Genomic DNA, 22480 nt, shown 5'->3' with positions numbered 1-22480 from the left:
CCCTTTAGTTACTGGCCACTGCTTTCTCATGTAATCCCCTCAACACACCTTTATTATTTTTATTCTTTCCCAGCCAGACTTCGAGTATTCAAATAGATCAACTTTTTCCCATTTTTCATCACTTTTACTAGAAAATCTGACTGCAAATCTAAATGAAAGTAGCCAATAAGACCCATGGCCCAGCTTAAGGGCTTTGTTTTGAAATCTCCTCTGGCGAATAACCTAGTGAATCACTTCCAAATTCAGGCTTCTACAAGCCTTGGGACATAGGCCCAATCATCAGGATACCTGTAGTGTTGTAACAAGGATGATGCAGCAAGGGTGAGGATGAACTTTCCCCCAATTCCCACCTCAGTCTTTACTTATTCTCATCTTCTGAGGCCCCAACAAGAACATTACAGAAGAAAAACTGAAGCATAGTAGGTTCCTCATCTTCCAAATTTCTTCCAGCCTCAATCTATCACTCAATCTCAAAGTCACTCCTATGCAGCCAGGGACTTGCTACTAGCAATCTCTACACCTGGAAACCGTCTAAGTCTGTTTGATGTCACTGCTAACACAACCAATGCTGGATATGATTGTAGGAGAGATTCATTTGGGTTCACTGAGGCAGTAGCCTAAGGCTGAAAGAGAACACCTGGCAGTGGTTTTAGGTCGGGAAAGCCCCAAGGCAGGGTGTTGTGAGGCAGGAAACAGCGAGTGCACCTGAGTGTCTTCTCTGCTCACCCCTCTTTTTTTAGCTACTGTACCTCATTAAGAGGCCTTACACTGGTGATTTTATCCAATCCTACTGGTTTCCCCAAGTTTCTACCTCCAAACACTCACCTACTGGTATAAATTCCTATTCTCTTTATAACATACAGAGGGAATTAAGCTATAGTACATGTTTGGAAGGGGAAGAACCAGAGCAAGATGTATTTGTCTTCCCAAGATGGATAGAGTCATCAGTGAATGGCAAATTCTTGCTTTCTGCATAGTGAATCCTGTGGCTTAAACAAAACAAAACAAAACACCTTACCACACTGGAATGTAGTTTGAAAGTAGAGGGTTTCAGAAGAGAGAAGCAAAGGAAGTGTGCTGTGACAGGAGCACAGCCCCCAGCTTTTCAGGACCCTTCAGGGTCTGCTGCAGTTTTGCCAGAATGCAGTAGAGTGACAGGATGCAGGATTTTCTTGACTAAGGCAATTTGCATTAAAAATGAATAAAAATAAACCTACCTACAATAAAATTATTGTGAAAATAAAATCTGTATGGGTCAGAAGCAAGAAGCAGACCGTTGTCAGGGGTCACACCTATATTCCTGGTCTCTAATGGATGACATGGTGTCCTTCATAAGGCACACTGCTCCCTCCTGATCTACTCACCTCCCTTCTGTAACTTCCCCATCAATAAAGACACATTCTAAAGAAGAAGCAGTGTCCCTACCCCTATCCCCATTAAAATCACCATCCACAGGAATCCCATGTTAGAAGAAGGAAATGGCCAAAGCCAAGGACCAACCGGAAGGGAAGTCTATATCTAGAAAAAGAATGCCTCACAGTTTTGGCAGCTTGTCAATTTGCCTCGCAGCAGAATCTGGAGCCAACACAATGATGGATCCATGATAGATTGGGCCACACCAACCAGGACTGCTTATCCATACCTCCTGCTCTCTACTTAAGCCTAAACCCAAGTCATGATTCTGAAGATGGACTTGGGGGTCAGGGATGTGGTTGAGGGTAGTTACTGGATCTTCTTTTCTTCCTAATGTGACCCTTGGATACAGCCTTTTCTGATTTTTCACTATTAATTATGTCCTCCATTTGGCTTGTTGAAGAAGGGTGGCCAAGCCTAGCTTGTTACCAGGGATTGCCTCTGACCCTATAAACCCGCTTTCTTCCTGTTTACCAGCCTCTGAGACCTGAACCTTCTACACACAGTGTCAAGTCATGGGCCTGTTTTGCAAGCAACAATGAGAAAACGTCCCCTTGTCTGGGTAACTATCTGGTCTTTCAACTTACACTTTCAAAGAAAGTGTCTTGAAACAGGGAGAGAGTGTGAGTAGTTTTGAGTGTTTTCAGTTTCACTTCCCATCCAGAGAGTTAAGACCAGACCACAGGGTCTGGATGCCCTGGTAGTAAATGCAACACTATTGTCGAAATCTCAGAAATTGGGACTTTGTAACCAGAAGAAGAGGAGAGGCCAGGAGCTTCCGAGTAGATACTGATGGCAACAAAGAAAGTTTCTGGAGACAGTGGATACAACGTTAGAGGGTCAGCCAGAGTTCTAGCCCTTATTTCAAGCAACCTTAAAGGCTGAGTGAGAATTTCTCCTTTTCACCTCTCCAGCATACGCATGACGGTGGCTAGGAAATTTCTCAGAGAATCGTCGGGGTTGGCTGCGTGCAGACAAAATTCATAAATTAGTGGCAGGACTATTCTACCAGCCAGAACCACTGGGGATTGACTTTGGAGGTGCTCTGTCTCTCCCTCCCCTACCCCACCCCACTGCAAGGCCCTCTGGGAATTGTAGTTTTCCCTCCGCTCCCTGCTTTCCTAGCCGGAGAACTGTGCTACTCTGATAGTAACTCTCGCACTTTCCACCCCCAGGCTAGGGCCCTCCCTTGGCGGGCGGCATTTTAATGACATCACTGAAACCACACCCCTTGGAGGATGAAGGCATTTAGGTGTCTACGCAGGGCCTGTAATGCAGCAGGCTGGCAGAAGAGAGCGAGCAGTGCCCGGAGACAGGATGTGGATCTTGTTCAGCTTTTCCAGGACTCCTAGGGCTCTGCTCTTTGCGCCACCCAGCGCCGTGCGGGCTTTCTGATCAGGCGGCGCCGCGGACAAACCCGGGGAGGGGCGGGGCCGGGTGGGGCGGGGACCTGGCGTGCTGTCGTCGCTCTCGGGCCCTCCGGGCTGCGCGGCTCCCCTGTGCCTTGGGCTGCTAGGCTGGTCTGAGCCCTAGGCCGTCTCCACGGGGACCTCGGTGCACGCATGGACCTGCCCGCGCCCGGCGGGAAGCGGCCAGGCTGGCGGTGGCCCGGGAGGCGGAGCAGGGCCGAGGCAGCGGGCCCTTGAGCGCGCGCCCTGCAGGCCCGGCCGCAGCAGCATGATGCCTGGCGAGACGCACCCGGCGGCGCCCGGGCCAGCCGACCTCGCGCGGTGTCAGGGCTGCGCCTCCCTGCAGCAGGTGAGAGGATCCCTGGACGACCCTTTTGAGCTGTCTTGGGGGCGGGTGCCGGTGCTTTGTTTATTCCCGGACTCCAGAATTGGTTCACATGGTGCGATGCTGGTGGCGGACAGAGTGAGCTTGCTCTACAAGGCTCCCTCCTCTCTTGCCCAGATTCAGGATTTGCCGGGCTGAAGTTGGGTTGGTGGGTGACGCTGTCCAAGTGTGGAGGGAATTTTCCTCTCTGGGATGATGGCCTTCTCGCACTCCTAATTATTTGTTGCTTGAAGGCAAGGGTTTTCTGTTTTGTGTTGCGTGCCCAGATCACTAGGCTTCAAAATTTGGGAGCTGCATTTCAGCTTACACCTACCAATGTAACATCAAGCTTAGCTTTTGTTAAGTAACATGTTAGTTACCTGATATATTGCATTAAGGATGTGTACGTGTCGGTAGTTTGTTACAGTGGCGCGCTCTGTTGCTCTGTTCTCAACAGTGAATCCGTGCAGATGGGTTGTAGGTTTAACTGGTGCAGTGAGAATAGTCGCTGTGGTGGGTTCTAGAGACCGTCGCGGCTTTCAGTTCTTAAGAGTCCAGTTTAACTATTGTCAGTGGCAAAACGGAGCTCATCCTTGCCCCATTCACTTCATCCCCTTACTGCTTCGCGTCCTAAGCACTGTTGGTGGACGCTAATAAGATGAACGTGTGCAAGTACGACTTGGCAGGATTCTAGATGTTGGGAAGAAAATAATGGACCATGTCGGGGTGTCCGGGTGAGATGTTTTTGAGGCAGTGGCAGTTGTGAATGTTGAAAAGCAGCTCTGGATGTCGGTTTTAACAGGTGGGACGATTTCTTGACATTTGATGAGCAAAGCCTGTGGAAGTCTCATGGTTGGTGAGATGGCATTAGAAGGGAGCTAAGTAGGTAGTTATCCGTGGAAGCTTGGTTCTTATTGTAAAGTGCAGTGTCTCTCTGCCAATCCATATATTCTAGTTGTTTGGGGAAAGGAGATGGGAAATACAGTTGCACCCTTGTATAAAGATGGGAGAGTCAAGCCATGTTGTAGCTAGGTTACATTGTTGTTTTAAAAATGATAATCCCAACCATTCTGTTTTACCAATAAAGATTCAGGAGCCTAATGCTGGGGTGAAAACCTGCTAGCTTAGAGAAGCAGAGCAAGCACCTAGCAGACCTTTCTTCTTAGCTCAGGTATGGATGGAAAACAAAACAAAACCAAAACAAAAGGCTCACTAGCTCAACTGATAGCCCAGGAGCAAAGGCCAAAAAACCCAAGGCCAAAGGCTTGCTAGCTCAAAGCCCAAAAAGCCAGGATGCTGAGGAGCTTAAGCCTAAGCTAAAGCCAGCGCTTGAGTGAAAAGTTTTTTTCTACTTCTCCATGCTGTCTTAAATACCTCTCAACTTAAAGTCCCTCCTACTTTTTAATCTCTTGTCAGCTGGTTTCTTACTCTGCCTCTTGACCCAGGGTTAAATTTATTAAATGCAGTATGCAGAAAGCTCTTGGATTAAAGGTGTGTGCTAGGGCTCAAGCACACCATCCAAGAAGCAGGGTTTTATGGTTTGCAATTTTGGGTTCACCGTGGGATCAAATATCCTGCAACACCATATTGTGTAAGTATGTTATAATTCTCCCATCCCATCTCTGAATGGCATGCTCTAGCATCTTTAGTAGACCATATTTGTGTTTTGAGGCTATTTACTCGAAAAAAAAAAAAAAGTCCCTGTTGTTTTATAACAATATATGTAATAAGAAGAGGAAAGTTATGTGAGACATAATGTATTGTTGACAAATAGTGTCAAAAATACGAATGAAGCATAGGTAAGGACCAGGCCTGTGATTGCTGGGATTTTGTGGTCTCTGGAAAAATCGTATTTGAGCAAAGTGCTAATAGAATGAGGTCTGTTGGTTTCTTAGGAGACAAACATCCTACTGGATGCCTTAAGGCCTGGAGTAGGTGCTTTCCTGGTGTGCTTGGAAAGAACATGAAGGCCAGTGAGGCACATTGGATATTTGGGGTGTGCAGAGTTTAGAAGAGCAAGAAGAGTCCTGGTTGTATGGGCTTGAGCTTCACTGAATGAGGTGGTGAGTCAGTATAGATATTTGCACAAACAGCTGCGTGAACCATTCTTCTGAGCCCTCATGAGAGCTGTCTTCACACACTGCCCATCAGGAGTCCCTGTCCTGTCTAATCAGCATTGAGTCCTTCAGCTTGCTTAGACTAGAAACTAGAGAGCATCCTAGTGCCTCCTTTCTCTGACAGACCGCATCCAGTGCATTTACTGGTCCTCTTGACCCCACCATCTTTATTTCTTACCAACTTCACTGTAGAAAGAATCCTAACCTGTGTCCTAGAAGCAACTACTTTTGCCTCCCAAGGACACCCCTTTTTCCTTCCCTCCAAGCCACACTTTCATTGTTCATCCCCAAAACAGTGACTAAAGGGGGGGGGGGCGGTTCTTTTAGCTCCACATAGGCCTGGTCTGTAAACTTTCTTCCTTAAGTGGCAAGATCATAAATCATTGTTCACACTTGCTTAGTTGACACTGAGGTGTGAAAGCAGCCATAGACAAGAGCAAAAGAGTCCCATGTACTCCTAACAAGGATGGGGGTGGGGGGGGCTAGTGCTTGAATAGGCTTTTCAGGGGAGTAGTGTTCCAGGGTTCTGTCTCTGGAACACTGCTTTAATTTGTAAAGTAAGTCTGGGGAGATGGGTCCCTAACAGATGATAGAGCATTCCAGGAGGTCTGTGCTCATTCCTGATGTTGAGAGTTGGAATCTTTTGTTTATTAATCCCACCAAAGCAGAGTGTGTAGTTAAAAAAAAAAAAAATCATCACTGGTCGTAAGCACAGGATGAATTGATGAATGGGAGCTGGGTTTGGCGAAAGGTAAATTATTTCACTAATGTGACCTAGTGCTTAACAGCAAGGGAGTTGCTTTGGGGAACAATAGCAGAAAAAGCTCTAGAGTGTGAGAGGCAGAATGGGGTGAAGTCTTGGGATGGTTCTCATGTCGTGGATGTGGATAGTAGCAAGATTTCAGTCTTAATAACTGTGAAGTGTGGTGGAAGAAGAAGGAAAGGAAGCTGGATGTTGGAAATGTGGGTCTAAAGTTTTAAAATGACATCATACTGGGGAGATTTAGCCATTTTTCAGATGTGTGTGAAGCAGCTCTGAAATGTCCTAATGCACTTCCAAGAAAGTGAAAGCCAGTTTCTAGGTTTCTATGGCCAATGAGTTCACAGTAAGAATCTTTTTCTGAGGGAAGAATTAGATAGTATTTTGAGTCACTTATGCTTTGAAAACCTCTAGCTTCTAAAGAGAATCTGGCTGCTGGGGCTGGGCCCTTCAAGAAGAAAGCATGGAGTGGGGAGGGGTGGAAAGAGATAAGGAGACTTATATAGGAAGTAGGTTGCTGGCCTGTTGGGAGGAAAAAGATGTCTGGACATCACTGCAGCAAGTGTTTTCTGTGTGCAGCTTCAACTCCTCCAGGAGAGAAACCTTGCAGTTTGAAGCCACTTACACTTCTCCATCCTGCAGAAGATATCCACATAGTCTTCCCCACAGTGGTCCCTTCTGGGCCTTTATTCTGAGGTGGAGCCTTAAGGTAGACGGTCCCTTTTGTGAAAATACTTTGTCTGCAGAACATCTTCTTGTCTGGGCCTTGTGTCCTTTAGAAGTACAGTTGCCTTTTTATCATATCGGCCATATCAGAGATTTCTCTAAAGGCAGCTGTGCTTCCCAGCATCTGAAGTATCTTGATAGCTCCACAGAACACTCTGGATCTTTGGGTTGCAGGAGTTTGTCACTGATATGTAGCCCAGCAGCCACATGTTCTAGAACATCAGCAGTCAAGAAAACCAATGTGGTGCCTTACTGTGACGATGCCATGTAAATCAGGCAAGCATTGAGTTACATAGATTAGGTTAAGCGAGGGGATTGGTTATTGGAAGTCACTTTCCTTTTGGGGAACATTTGAAACTCTGCACTTTGCATTAGAGTTGGTCAGCATATAAAAGCTGCAGATACTCCTCAGAACAGGAAACTGCTCAGAATTATTTTACTTAAAAGATCCTCAACTTGTAGAAGCTCCAGGAGCAGAAAATGTGATTGCTGAGAGAACAGTGTTCAGAGCGCATCCCCTCCATTTTCTAGAACTATTGAGCAGTGGATCCTACCTGCACACAGGATTGTGGGCTCAAAGAGACCCAGAGGGCCTCTCCACTCTCATACTGTGCAAATCTCACTATTCAGAGAGTTCTGTTCCAAATAACAAATAAACCTGGGTTGAAAGAGGAGAGAAAAATGTTCAATCAGGAACACTGCAGTGCCCAACTGTGATACTAGGATCTCTGGCTCTTCACACCGACATACACACAGGCCTTGGGGGTAGTTGCAGAAGGGGCAGAAACAGGTAACTTGGAAGGCTTTCCTTTCTGGCTAGGACACTGGTTCTCAACCTTCCTAAGGTTGAGACCCTTTAATACAGTTTCTCATACTGTGTGACCACCCAAACATATATATATATTGCTATTTTGTAACAGTAATTTTGCTAATATTATGAATCTTAATGGAAACATCTGTGTTTTACAATAACCTTTAGGTGACCCCTATGGACAGGTCATTTGACCCCACAAAGGGATCTCAACCCACAAGTTGAGATTCTAGATGTTTTGTGGTTTTAAAGTTATTTTTCCTCAGTTTATTTCTCTAAGCCAGGGTTATATATAGTCAATCTTGAGATAGAGAACACTGTATATATTGTTTTATCATGATAACTTGCAGCCTTGCCCATACCATCTTTCCAAAAGACACTACTTTTTTTTTAAGGCACTGTTTTTTTTTTTTTTTGTTTTGTTTTTTGTTTTTTTTTTTTTTAATAATTTGTTTTATTTTGTGTGAAGGTGTCAGATTCCTTGGAATTGGTGGTACAGACAGTTGTGAGCTGCCATGTGGGTGCTGGGAATTGAACCCGGGTCCATTTGGAAGAGCAGATAGTGCTCTTAACCAGTGAGCCATCTCTCCAGCCCCAAGACATTACTTGCTTACATTATGTAAATTTTTATAATGAAGCATCTTGTCCTTAGTAAATTTGTTACTTGTTTTTTTAGTTGAAGACATTTAGCCTGGCTTTCTAATCTTGGAAATTGAGGGTGGTGCACTTCTGTTGGCCTCTGTCTCTGCACCCATTCCTGCCTATCCTCTTAGGTGCAGGACTTCATTTGGTGCGCTTAAGATTGTGGTCACAGGTTAATTTGGAGGTATGCTCTAATGTAGATTATTGCATTTGCATTCCTTCATGGATTCTTTTTTTCTTTGCCCCCCCCCCCCCAATTGCTATCTATTTTTAAAAACAGGATTATATAGCTGGCCCAGGCTGCTCAGGAACTTACTATGTAGCCCCTGATTCTCCCACCACTACCTCCAAGGGCTGAGGTTACAGCTGTACCACCACCACACCCTGGTTAGGAATGGGATTCTAATTTTAGTTTTTCTTGCTGTTGTGACAAAGCACTTAGCAAAAACAGGTTAAGGAGCATTAGTCTTGGCTCATGGTTGGCGGGGGTACAGTCCATGGGGTGAGACCAGCAACAGAAGTGTGAGCATATGCACACTGCAGCAGGAGTCAGGAAGCTGGAGCTGACTTGTGCTCAGCTTGCGTACTCCTGCTCATTCAGTTGGAAGCCTTGGCCATGGGACAGTGCTCCCACATCCACAACAGGCCTACCTCCTTGGCTAAACCTCCCCGGAAAGCCCCTCACAGACACTCCCACTTCCCAGGTAATCCAAATCTCATTGCTTTCATTGTAAGTAGTGAGTGCCTTAGCCATTCATCCTTTAGTGAGCATAAGCTTATGTTTCTGTTTGTAGTGCGAACAGGGCTGCTGTAAATAGTACCATGAACTTGCCATGGGCATGTGTTTTCTGTTCTTCTGAGTGTGTGCCAGGAGTGTGATGCTTAGTCCTGTGGCAGCAGCTTAGTGTTCTCATCAGCTGTGATTGGGAGTCAGTTTTTCACATCCTCATCAGTACTGGCTGTTCCTTTCTGTTTTAGGCGTCCCAGTAAGTGTTTCTTTGGTTTTCTGAGTGCTCTCAGTGTCCGATTAACCATCACAAGGCTTCTCCACCATGCCATCATTTATCTCATGTTAGTGCCTTTGAGATTTTCTTGCTGCTTTCGTTTACTTTAAGTCAGGCTTTGGTCTTCCTTTTTCCATTCATTGTAGTTTAGGTTTAGAAATCTTTGGTAGTTAATTAAGAGCTAGGGAGAACCCTATGCTACTTCCCAGCTGAGTGTGTGGGGCCTTTTGGACTGTTGTGTGACAGTGTGGCTCAGTCATTTATTGATGGAGGAATAGCTGATACCAGCACTTGGATCTTATCCCATTCTCCCTGGAGGACAGAGGACTGGGGTGACACACGGCCATTCTCAGATTAGTTTGCTCAGGTTACCTCACTCCATGCTCTGAGTCATCGTGGGTCAGCACTCCTCCCTCAAGTGTGTTTGGTCCATGTTGGTAAGACAGGCTTCCCGCTGGATGGCAGAGAAACACTTTCCCTCACAGAATGGAAAGGGGATCTGGCACCCAAGCTCAGTAGTGGGTGGGTAGTGCTGTCGAGGGGGCCTCTGGATGCTACAGTTTTGCACACAGAATGTCCAAGAGAATCTGTTGGTCCACTGTTGCCACTCCTGGATACTTACTTTGTGCATTGTGTTTTGCAAGCTTTTGCATCTATTTGTAAGTGGCATTGTTGTAAAATGAACAAGTTTGTTTCAATCAATAAATAGAAATAGTTATATTTTTTCACATGTGTAAGACCCACTTGAGCAACAGCAAAGCTGGCATTCCTGCAGGTGACAGAAACTGACTTAGTTTTGGGGAAGTGTCTAAGCAGGATTCTTACATACAAGTAGTCACAACTACAAGGACAGAGCTGGAAACATGCCCTCTGTCCCTGCAGTACAGTTTGAGTTTGGAGTAGGAGCTGAGAAGTACATCTTTGCTATCTAAAATTGTGTTCTCTAGTGCCATAAATGTAGTATAGTCCACATTCAAGTTAATTTCCTCCTGCTGATGCACTTGCCCTCTTTGAATTGGTGAACCAGGTTTGCTTGTGTTAGATATCTTGGGCTTTTTGTTTCTGACTGCATCAAACTTACCAAGTTGGTATTAAATGCATAGTGTCTGGTGCCATATAGAAATGTGAAATGTTGGTACTGTGTGCTTTCCTCTGCTTTGACAGTGTGTAGGGGTCTTCCTAAACCACTACACATGACTGTAGTCCACGTATAAAGTGTGTAGTATACAATGAAAGGCTTCCATGTTGCCAGCTGAATGTGCAGGTACTGCTGAAGAGTCCATTTGTCATCTTTTGATATAAATTTTGGGAGTCTGCATGCATAAGAATAAATCCTAGAAGAGTTACAGACATAAATATGAAAAAAAGAGCATGCGAGTGCTAGATGGCATAAAATAATTCTCATTTTTATATGAGGAAGAGCCTTCTGATTTGTTTCTGAAAAGAAAGCCTTAGCACACACTCAGACATTCTCAGCTGTGTCAGTATTGAGACACTTCTGATTGGTGCATGAGTGTCCTTGAATGGTTATTTAGCAAGCATGCATATGTGCAGCATTTGGTGAGAGGCTGCTACCTATCAAATACTCTAGCTTACAGTGCAGCTGTAGCACCATGTAAGTGTTACAATAAAAGGCTGTTAGGAAAAAAGAAAGAAGGCCTACAAGTGCCTGAGAAGACCCCTCATCACTGATGAGGGCAAGGGGAGGGGCTGGGAGACAGCTCTTGCCAGGAGTGGGCTTTCTGCACATACCTGGTAATCAGAACTTTATCCATTGAGCCCATTCAAGGTGAGGGAACTAAGTTGACCTCTGACCTCAACACACATGCCACACACACAATAAATTAGTAAATAAATGTTAACAAATATTCATAAGACTGTCCAAGATCACAGCTGTAGAGAAGCGTCTCAAGCAAGGAAATCTGTTGCTTGCTGCCAGGAAAGATTGAACAGGACCCGTGCTCTTCAGAAGAGAACTGGGACATTGATCCCACTGAGAAAGTTGACAAAAAGCTAAGATATGTGGAGAGTGCAGGACCTGCACTTTCACTTCTTCAGTTCTAGCCTGGGCTCTTGTATTTTAGCTGGTATGTACATGTAGGTACAAAAAGAGACAGACACTGAGGGATGCATTACTCTTCTATTCTGCATCCTCTGGATTGACTAGAGCTGAGCTTTGAGATAGGAGAGGTGGGGTTAGGACCTGTCTGTGAGAAGCTACAAAGCATCTGTGGTATATTTAAGACAGTGCTGTTAGTCTTGAATTTTTTACTGGTTAGAAAATTGGCATTTAAAGAAGTCATCTAAAGAGAAGAAAAGTCTGTGTTTCACCTGCTGGGAACATCTGGACAGTGTAAGTAATAATGCTTTGATCTTTGGTTTCCTAACAGGATTTAGAACCTCCTTGTGAGTGGTCTCTGTAGTGTAATACAGGTCCTCACAAAATGACTTTTTAAGGTAATCTTGACCCATTATAATATTTGATCTGTCGTGTTATCTGAAATTTTGTTTTGCTGTGTTTTTCTGACAGTTTCTATGTTCTGCTGAGTAGGAAGTCAGTAACTTGTTACTGCCCTATGACCTCAGTGTGAAGGGTCATTGAAGTTCTCATAAGGGGTGAGGGGCTGGGGCTGCGGAGGAGTCGCATAGTGCACAAGGAGATTTGCCTGTTTCTGTGCATGTAGTAAGTTCTAGGACAGTTACATGTAATGAAATGGCATAAAAACATAAATAGCTGACTGTAGCTTTTTTTCTTTCAGAACTTAAATGAATATGTTGAAGCATTAATTGCCTTGAAACAAAAAATTATAAATACAGAGTAAGTATATCTGCATGTTGGAAGACTTTGCCAGCCTGTCCAGCTGGTTGAAGTGGGTGGGGGTTTGGAGCCCACAATGTACCCAATGGTACCGGCTAGGGGGGAACTCCTGAATTCCTTGCTTTATTGGCTCACAGGCCTTTAGTAGAAAAATATTTTGCCAGATTAGATTTTTGTTTGTTTGTATGTATGTTTGTTTTTTTGAGATGGGGTTTCTCTTTGTAGCCTTGGCTGTCCTGGACTCGCTATGTCGACCAGGTTGGCCTCCAACTCACAAAGATCCGCCTGCCTCTGCCTCTCCAAGTGCTGGGATCACAGGCGTGCACCACCACACCCGGCTGCCAATTGTGGACTTTAAAAGCTGTTTTCTCTAAAATTGTTCTGTATGCTGAGTGTTAAATTCCTTTGCTATTTTATGCTACATTGTGAGAATTAATTATTTTTAATATTCCTTGATAGTCTCATACTTTTAGATGAAAAGCTCATATACCTGTGTAGTGCATCTAGGCATCAAGATGACATCAGCCTAGCATGTGTTTTTTTCTGGGGACCAAAGAGGAGAGGCCACCTCGAGTGATCTGAGCCATAGCTCCTGTGGTACACTTGCCCCGTGACAGGGGAGTCTGACTGCTCTTTTCTCTTTTGCAGTAACTTGCTGACGGAGTATCAGAAGAAATGTGATGATATCCTTCACTTGCTCTTCCCTGTGGATGTCAGCACTGGCTTATGTGCAATGACTCAAAAGATAGGAGGGTCCTCCTTAACTGTTAGCTTTCAAAGGCAGTGTCTTTTGCCTTAATCTCACAAGCATAGTCAACAACAGGCCTTTTAGTGTGCTAGCAATCTGTGTGTTGTGGACATCCTAAAATGAGGCAGTCTAGTGGTCTCTTGTTTCTGTTGCTTGTTTTGATTTTCTTAAGGATGTCAGCGTTTTAATGAACGGATTTTCCTCATATATATGAGTGTGATATCAGGTTTATGGATGCATCAGTGCTTGCTGATTGCTCTCTTTAAGTCTACTAAAAAATAACTGATAACATTGATATGTTTAGGAAATGGATCTTGTTCTTGTTGTAGAGATTTAATGTGTATATCCACAAATTGTACAAGTAATATAATTTTCTATTTGTAACACAATTCTCAGCCTAGATTTTGCCATTGGCTCAGCACGGGTTGAGCAAGCACCATGGTGTAGTTAACACAGATGGTTTTAACAGCCAAAAAAAAAAAAAAAAAAAAAAAAGCTGGTTCTGCCACATCTTTTAGTAACAGCTGCCTTGGGTTAAAATCTCTCTCAAAAGATCATAATAACATTTCTTCCCAAAATATCAACATGCGGCATGTGGAGACTGGGCTCCTTTCCAGGGCCGGGCAGCTGCTGCTGGGCAGATGCACCCTTACAGAGGTCGAGTCCATTGTCTCTGCAGGACTGTGAGGCCACTTAGCTGTTTGTGGCACCTGACGTTGGGGTCACAGATTATTTTGAGCTTCTTTGTAAAGTCTCTGTCAGTGACTATACAGCCTGAATTTCACGTTCAAATAAAAGTCATTGTTCTGTTCCTGCAGGTAATTTATCTGCTGAAGTGTAAAATACAACAGGACTTCAGAAACAGAACCTTCAGTTGAATATAGGCACTGTCTAGAAATAGTTGTCGCAGCTGTTGATAGCGAAATAGTAACAGATGGGAGGCTACGTGTAATTAGAGCAAATCCTTACAGCACTGTTAGAGAAATGATGTAAACTCTTTGGTGATTGCATTTGTAATCTCCTAATAGAGTAAGGGGCCTAATCTTCTAAAATTTCCCTATCAAATTTTAAATAAAAATAAGCCAATTGATTCGTTTTCTTTTGTATTGTGTGGGGGTATGTGTGCACGAGTGCAGCACCCATGCTGGCCAGAGAGGGCATGGGAATGTTCTGGAACTGGAGTTGCAGGTGGCTTTGAACACCTGCTGTAGGTGTTCTGAACTAGAAACTCTGGAAGACCAGTGTCCTTATTCTTAACCACTGAGCCATGTCTCCAACTCCAGAACAGTTCATTTAAAACTTGCAGTTGTTTTTGAGATACAGAGATTTGTTTAATGATGGGAGGTTTGGCTTCAGCTAGAGGAACTAATTTTAAAACGCCTTGGTATTAGTTCCAATATATATTTGTTACAGCTCAGAACTGTAGCTGTCATATCCCTAGGGTGCCAGTGTCCTAGACTTAATGTTGCTTCTTCCTAATTGGACTTGTTGCTGCACCTCTTCTGATGGACCAGAACATACTGTGTGGGTGAGGAGAATGAATGGGAACTTCTTGACCTTAAGAAGTGTAGTTCCAAGTGGCTTTGTGAATACCTAACTTTTGTCTGCAGGACTGTTTGGGAAATGAAGGAAAGTTTGAGGCTTCTAATATGTACAGAAATAAAAGTATTTTCCATCATTATCAGTCTTAGTTCTTATAATTCTAGTCAGTCATTTATCTAAGACTTTAGTAGAGAAATAGATGTTTTGACTTGGGTTCTATTTTATTCACTGTTCTATTGCTGTGAAGAGACGTCATGACCAAAGCAACTCTTATAAAAGAAAACATTTCATTGGAGGCTTGCATTCAGTTTCAGAGGTTTAGTCTATTAGTATCATGGCAAGGAGTATGGTGGCGTGAAGGCAGGCACTGGGGCAGTAGCTGAGAGCTACATCCTGATCTGGAGGCAGAGGGTGAGGGAGAGAGAAGGCAAGAGAGATATGCTGGCCTAGTGTGAGCTTTTTGAAACCTCCACAACCACCCCAGTGACACACCTTCTCCACAAAGTTACACCTCCTAACCCTTCTAATCCTCAAATAAATCTACCCCTGGTGACTAAGCATTCAGACACATGAACCTGTAGGTGCCATTGTTATTCGCAGCACCATGGGTTTGTACATTGGTAAGTAGGGCTGATGCACTCAGCACTGTTAGAGGTGGGCATGTGTGTACTGTGTAGCATTATGGTCCTGCCCAGGTGTACATGATTTACTGTATAGTAGATTTTATCTCCAGACAGATAGCAGAAGATGAAGGTTCTGAGTTTTCTTTAACAAGTTTTACAGCTGCAGTTTGCGAGAAGGTGAGCTGGCTGGCTTCTGTAGCTGCTGCTAATAGCTGTTTTAATTCTTGGGTAGGGTGGATGTTTTGCAGGCCAGAGCCTAGCTAGACTTGCCTTGGATTAAACTGCTTTGGATGCTCCCTTGCAAGCAGATCTGCATTGTCCTATTGGATGGCTCAAATGTATTATTGCGTAGGTTTCAAACTGCATCCTGGTAGTTTGCGTCAGGAACTGCTGACCGCAGTGTGAGCCAAAGCGGAAGCTCTCCTATTGCTTTTGCCCACACAGTTACCCTGTGCAATTCCATTCATCTTATGTTGTTCATAACAAAACAAAGCCACCAAAATTGTCATGATGTTTTATGTTTTGACTACAGTTATCCCTTAGAAGCCAACATGGGGTTATAAATTAGATTACAAGATGCTCTATCACTTAATTGGAACAAATAGGGAGAAAGATGAAGATTATAGGTGCCAGCTGTTTGATACCCTGTCCTCAGACAGCTTCTCCTGTGTATTGATGTCTGTTGGACTAGTTTCCCATGTTGCTTTTTGATAGTTTCACTGAAAAGATTGTTATTCCCCAAAGATAAAGAACATCTGATGTTTAGTGTGAGGGTAAGAATGCATTTAAAGTTTCCATCTATTGACACACTCTAGTTGATTCTGCTCAGTGATACCAGTGTCTTATCCATTTTCAGAGAGAACAGCACACTGCATCACCAAGTGGAGCAGATGCTTCAGAAAATCTCCCCTCTGCAGAAGTGCCAAGAAGAACTGGGATCCTTAAAAGCTGAGCTAGAGGAGAAAAAGGTGCCTGGAGCCACTTTCCTATGGAGGGTCATCGTCAGTCTTCAGGATCAGCCCCTGCACTTGCTGCTTGGGATGGAGGAACATTTACATGTTAGCAAAGGAAGCGAGTGTTAGTGGAAACCTTCTGTGTCTCTTTTGTGTACTCCACTCTGGCCGATGTGTGGCTTTGCAGTGGTTTCTGAGACTCCTCACAACAGTTGAGAGGGCTGGGTGTGAATTGTTGTGGCGTTTATGTTCTCTGAGTAGTTGGTGTTTTTTAATTTCAAATATTTTTCATAACTTAAGTGGGAAATAAAATGTGTAGACATTCAGAATTAGTGATAGGAGATTCATTGTGTGATAGTTTGAGGGCAATTGGATTTTCTTAGTGCTGGTATAGCCTCAGCTCAGCTTTCAGGGCCTCTGCTCTGGTAGAGTTCACATGCCCTTTGCAGACCTCTCCTGGATCTTGAGCCAGTTCATATGAATGGTCTTGACAGCGTGGTTTGCTGTTTTGGTTACTGTACTCAGTAACTGTAGTTTCTGAGGGGTCATGAGGGCCAAAGAGACCAGCTTTTATTCACATGTCACAAGCTCTTACAGGTGTTTGGTCCCTTATCTGAGGGAGGTGGAGCCTTGAGAGAAAATACTTAGGATAAGAAACTGATACTTTGGCCTCTCGTGGCTCTTTTCTTCAAAGTCAAGCCCATGAAACAGCTCCAGGTGTTGTAAATGCTTTCCTTTGTGAGTGTTAGTGTCCTTTAGTGGGGTCCTAGGAGTGTGTCTGTGGAGTTTGGATGTCGAAGCATCTATAGCCTCGAGGCAGGGTCTGTCCTAAGAGGAGGCGAAGCTGTGTGGTTATCCCAAACTGTGTCCCTGATGGCTCTTTACGGGAAGATTGCTGCTGTCCATTACTCACCAAGTTGTGGTCTGAGCAGTGACATGCAGTTGTCTGGCTTTTCGTACTGTATGACGGTACATGTTTCTCTAGGAATTTTTTTGTGGCTTAACTGCAGTGAAGGTTAAGGAGCCCATCACAGTGTTCAGTCTTTATGTAGGATTCTTGGTCATGTAATGTCCACAGTATGTCCTCAAGGAAGCCTCGGTGGTAGGCCCTCTTAGACACTCAGGGACCATGACTTGCAGGAATAAGCCACCCAGTCAAATCCTTTGTGAAGAAGGCTGATGAAGCTCCAGAGAAATGCTGTGTACAGACCACATCATGGACAGTGTCTTCCCAGCCCAGAGGGTCATCATGGTGGATAAGTCAGTGCTCATATATTTTCCCAGTTAATATTGATTAGCAACTTGTTTTCCGTTTCCTGACAATAACAACATACCAAGATCAGCTAGATTCTGTTACTGTAGCTGCTGAGATGAACATATTAGCTGGTTGGTATTTAAGCTAATGGGTTGCAGATTGTAATTGAGTAGCTTTTGCTCTTCACTACCGTCAGCAGTGTTGTCTGTTAGGAACCTAGCCTGCTCATGGAAGTCTTGAGGGCTTCTGGGCCTTGCTGATGACTCTGGCTGGGTGTTCAGTTAGTATTGTGCTATAGAGAATTTAGCTCATGGGAAAGCAGGTGAGGACCATGGTCAGTGACTGTTGAGGGTGATGTTTTGTTTCCTGTCTCCTTGTTAGAGTTCTCTCAAGCTGTATCAGAACACTCACCAAGAATATGCTCGTGTGAAAGAAGAATGCTTGAAAAGTGATGCCCAGTAAGTGGTTTCCTGTTGAGAGGGGCTTCCATCCTTGAGACTAGAACATTTGCAAATAATGGTGCTGTCTCTTTCCCTCCCTCCCTCCCTCCCTCCCCCCCTCCCCCCCCCCCCCCTTCCTTCCTTCCTTCCTTCCTTCCTTCCTTCCTTCCTTCCTTCCTTCCTTCCTTCCTTCCTTCCTTCTTCTGTTTCTTTATTGTTTGTAATTACTTAGCTGTGAAAACGGGCTAATCTCAGAGCCACAGTTTTCACAGCTAGTCCTGATGGGCTACTTTGTCATGCCTAAGCTGCACCTGTGCATCCTGAAATGCAGCCATGGGCCTCCTGTCTTTGCACTAGTCCTTTATAGGCATCATCTGTTGGTGGCGTCTCACTGCAGGGCAGCTTTTGTTGCCGTTTCTAAAATTAAAAGTGTCTTGCTAATTTCACCGCTCACACAGTTGTATGTGCCACTGTTTGTGAGGCTGTGACATGGCCATGTTTCAGAGACTTTCTTGAACTTCCTGCTCTCTTTACTCTCAGAAATCCATCTTGGAGCAAGGGCAGCCTCTACCTGCTGTTCCCCTTGCTCACTTGCATGCTCTTGAACAGTGCCTGGTGGGTTAGGGGCTGGTGACCTGAGGAGATAGATCATTTGGTCACAGCCCAGGGATGACATTTACTGTCCCAAAGGGGAGTTCTCACATGTGTTTTTGGCAAAGACTCAATAGGCCCATTTTTTGTTTCTCAAACAGAAGTCAGGATTTAAAAAACCCATTTTACAAATACTGTACATTAAATGGGTTAGTGTTCTTAGGCTTGTTCACAAGATCAATTGCTTGGAATTTAGTTGACATGTGATACTAGTTGAGAGTGAAAATCTCTTTATATGAGTCTTAGTACTTAGAAAACTGTGATGAACTGTATTTCTTTTGCCATCTGACTAAGGAGGTTTTATCGTTAGGAAGAAGAAACTAGAAGCTAAGGTGAAGAAGCTGGAAGGTAAGTGCAGCTGTTGTTTTCTGGCCAGCAGAGCCATGTCATTATTCAGACCTGAGACCTGTGGTAAGTGTGAGGCTGTGAGTTGTCAGTGGGCATGGTTGGTGTGTGGACATGAGTGTGTGCTGGTGCTCAGGTTAATTTTCTTCTCTGTTACCCATTGCTGTAAACAGGCAGCATGGAAGGACATGCAGTGATTGAATTTTAGGTATTTCTTTCTTTTTTCCAATTGAAGTTGGTGATTACTAGAAGAGGTTGCCATTTCATGTGTTCTCTTAGTCAAGGTTTTCATTGCTGTGACAAAAGCACCTTGGGGTGGAAAGGGTTTATTTGTCTTGTGTATCATAATCCATTGTGGGAAGCCAAGGCAGGAGCTCTAATCAGAACAGGAACTTGGAGCCCGGAACTGATGCAGAGGCCATGGACAGGGACTGCTCACTGGCTTGCTCCTTGTGGCTTATTCAGCCTACTTATAGAAAACCAGGACCTCCACCACTGGGATGTCACCACCCACAGTGGTCTGGACCCTCCTCCCACATTAATCACTAATTAAGAAAATGCCCTAAAGGCTTGCCTGCAGCTTGATCTTGGAGTTAATGTCAAGGAACTGCTGTACACAGATAGTTCTGGCATACAGAGAAGTCTATGAAGCACCCCACCTGGTCCTTTCTCACGCCAACAGTTGTATTTGGGCCACAGCTGTGTTGTCACTGTCTCTGCCCAGCATGTTCAGTGTACACCTACATGGACTCCCAGAAGCACAGTGGTTGTGTTCTGCTTCACAGGGAGGTGTTTCCATATAAGGTGTGGATGTAGGAGCTCAAATTTAGTTGCAAAAGGGCATTTAAAACAAAGAGTGGATAAAGTACTCCGCAGTTTACATTCAAACTGTACAGACAGTTGGCTAATATCCGTCTTGTGAACACTGGCAGGCACCAGGTGCATGACTGTGCTCTCAGCCTGTCCTCTCTTGCCTGTGGAGATGGGAGCAATGCATGAGAGGATGTGTGCAACTTTGAGAGCAGACCTTCTGTGAAGTCAGATGTGGCCTTTATTTTTAACGTAACAATAGTAGTTTCCCTAGAAATTGGTAGGACATAATGACAGTGCTGAGGATAGTCAAAATCAGAGAAAAAAAGAACTCTTCTTGGTGCCTTGCAAGAATTGGCTTTCCCCTGCAGTGGTGCATGCACAGGTCTTTGTGCTGTCAGTTCTGGTTAGATTCTTACTGATATGTGCATTATTTCAATGATTTGCTCACAGTCTAAATCTCTGCACACTGTCCCTAGCCAGCCGGAGTGTTGCATGGAAGGATTTAGAGTTGCTATGCCTGATATAGAAAGGATCCTCACAGCCTTAGTCAGCTCAGTAGCTTCATGAGTAGGCACTGTCTGTGACATGGAGAAAATCTTGCACCAGATTGCTTTTGGTTGGGTCACTAACCCACCCATCTTTCTGTTGCTTTGCTGTACCTGTTAAACATAGAGGCTGCTGTCAAGCAAACTCAGGACTTCAAGCAATTGAGAAATGAAAAGAAAATACTTGAAAAGGAGTTTAAGAAGACACAGGTACTGGGTAAAATGATGCACACACTTTACACCCTGACTGGGCTTCTGTGGACACAGGTACTGGGTAAAAGATACACACACTTTACATCCATGACTTTGGGCCTCTGTGGCATCCAAATTGTGACTACTGTCACTGTGTGTTACCTTGCACCTGTCTGACCTTTGCCCCAGTGTCTGCTTCTGTACAGCATAAGCACTCTTGGTGTTTCTCCCCCACCCCCACAGGAAAGGCTTGATGAATTTTCCAAACAGAAAAACGAGAGGGGTGAGTATTCAGTTAATGCTTATGTGCGAGCCAGTTGTAATGTGCAGTGTTCATTTCAAACCCTTCTCTGTATGTGTTTTTAGAGTTGAGACATATTGGAACACAGATCTCAAGTGACTCGCACGGAAGCATAGATAAAAGTGAGTATGCTGCCAGTTGTGCTTGGCTTTGTGCGTTGTTTATTGTGGTTGGCAGCTCATGTGCCGCTCAACCAAACTTAACCTAACTGTAAAAATATGGCTTTGTAGATATTTTATTATTTATGTAAGTCTCAGCAAATAACTGTCTAGATTATATAGCCAATCAGATTAATTCATTAATTAAGCTTCCTTGGTGCCCGAGTAGTGCTAAGTCAGGTAGGGAATTGCGGCAACAGCTCTGCAGTATTTTCTGGGGACAGTCCAGTGAGGAGGCCGTATATGACAAGTCAAGCAGTGCTGGTCACAGAACACAGCAGGACAGACAGAGTGTGCATGCCTCTGTCAGTAGCTGTGAGCAGGCCTGCCTGCAGGTGACTAGGACTTTGTATCCAGATACTCTATGGATTTTTTTGGTCCTCAGCTGCTTGTGCTTGCCTTTTCTTTCTGGTCTGTTTTAAAAATGGAGATATGACTTTGAATTTGTGTTCTTACATATTGGAAGTGGGTTCTTTTGTTTGTTTTTTGAAAATAAAATTAAAATGCTACAATAGTGGATGAAGGTATTTAAGTTTCATGAAGACTTAGCTTTTGTCAAAGTATAAACTGAGGAGTGAAGTCAAGTGCACAGTGTCTCAGTAACTCCATTTTCCCCACCCCATTTTTTTAAATTTTTTTAATTTTAGTTTTTATTAATTACATATTATTCACTTTGTATGCCCCCATAGCTCTCTTCCCCCCTCCCCTCCCAATTCTACCCTCCTTTCCCCTTCTCCACACATGCCTCTCCCCAAGTCCACTGATAGGGGAGGTCCTCCTCTCCTTCCTTCTGACCCTCGCCTATCAGGTCTCATCAGGAGTGGCTGCATTGTCTTCCTCTGTTGCCTGTCAAGGCTGCTCCCCCCTTAGGGGGAGGTGATCAAAGAGCAGGACAATCAGTTTATGTCAGAGACAGTCCCTGTTCCTATTACTATGGAACCTACTTGGACACTGAACTGCCATGGGCTACATCTGTGCAGGGGTCCTAGGTTATATCCATGAATGGTCCTTGGTTGGAGTGTCAGTCTCAGAAAAGACCCTTATGCCCAGATTTCTTGGTTCTGTTGCTCTCTTTATGGAGCTCCTGCCCTCTCCTGCCTTGGGATTAGGCAGTGGGTCTTAATATCTCCCCCTTCTTTCATAAGATTCCCTGCACTCTGCCCAAAGGTTGGCCATAAGTCTCAGGATCTGCTTTGATACCCTGTAGGGTAGAGCCTTTCAGAGGACCTCTGTGTCAGGCTCCTGACTTTTTCCCTGTTTTCTCCTTCTTCTGATGTCCATCCTCTTTGCCTTTCTGAATGGGGATTGAGCATTTTAGCCAGAGTCCACCTTCTTGATTAGTTTCTTTAGGTGTACAGATTTTAGTAGGTTCATCCTATATTATATGTCTAATATCCACTTATGAGTGAGTGTATACCCTGTGTGTCTTTCTGCTTCTGAGATGCCTCACTCAGGATGATCTTTTCCAGTTCCTACCAAAGACTTCCTACAGATTGGGAAAGGCTCTTCACCAACCTATATCTGACACAGGGCTAATATCCAGTATATATAAAGAACTAAAGAAGCTGAAAAGCAACAAACCAAGTAATTCAATTAAAAAAATGGGGAACAGAGCTAAACAGAGAATTCTCTGTAGAGGAATATAGAATAGCAGAGAAATACTTAAATGCTCAATGTCATTAGCCATCAGGGAAATACAAATCAAAACGACCCTGAGATTTCACCTTACACCCATCAGAATGGCCAAGATCAAAAACTTAAGTGACTACACTTGCTGGAGAAGTTGTGGAGAAAGGGAAACCCTCCTCCTCTTGTGGTAGGAATGTATACTTATACAACCACTCTGGAAA

At 44.3% G+C, this 22480-nt stretch overlaps 1 protein-coding gene across 2 annotated transcripts in view; it reads left to right on the top strand.

The window, feature by feature from the left end:
* Nucleotides 1-2881: 2881 nt before the first annotated feature.
* Ice1 (interactor of little elongation complex ELL subunit 1) overlaps nucleotides 2882-22480 on the top strand; it is a 46223-nt gene continuing 26624 nt past the window's right edge. The window contains exons 1-9 of one of the 2 annotated variants that reach the window (XM_055597911.1): nucleotides 2882-3171; nucleotides 12006-12064; nucleotides 12713-14340; nucleotides 15834-15945; nucleotides 17567-17643; nucleotides 18587-18624; nucleotides 20107-20189; nucleotides 20415-20454; nucleotides 20538-20594. In XM_055597911.1, the coding sequence (XP_055453886.1) occupies nucleotides 14318-14340; nucleotides 15834-15945; nucleotides 17567-17643; nucleotides 18587-18624; nucleotides 20107-20189; nucleotides 20415-20454; nucleotides 20538-20594 (430 nt within the window). In that variant the 5' untranslated portion in view covers nucleotides 2882-3171; nucleotides 12006-12064; nucleotides 12713-14317. Of the gene's footprint in view, nucleotides 3172-12005; nucleotides 12065-12712; nucleotides 15155-15833; nucleotides 15946-17566; nucleotides 17644-18586; nucleotides 18625-20106; nucleotides 20190-20414; nucleotides 20455-20537; nucleotides 20595-22480 lie in introns of both variants that reach the window. The other variant, XM_055597912.1, reaches the window with a different exon arrangement.

Source organism: Psammomys obesus, unplaced genomic scaffold (assembly GCF_907164565.1).
Source record: "Psammomys obesus unplaced genomic scaffold, mPsaObe1.curated_primary_1811, whole genome shotgun sequence".
Classification (NCBI taxonomy): Eukaryota; Metazoa; Chordata; class Mammalia; order Rodentia; family Muridae; genus Psammomys; species Psammomys obesus.
The sequence above is the reverse complement of the archived record's forward strand: the minus strand, read 5'-3'. Positions and strand labels throughout refer to the sequence as shown.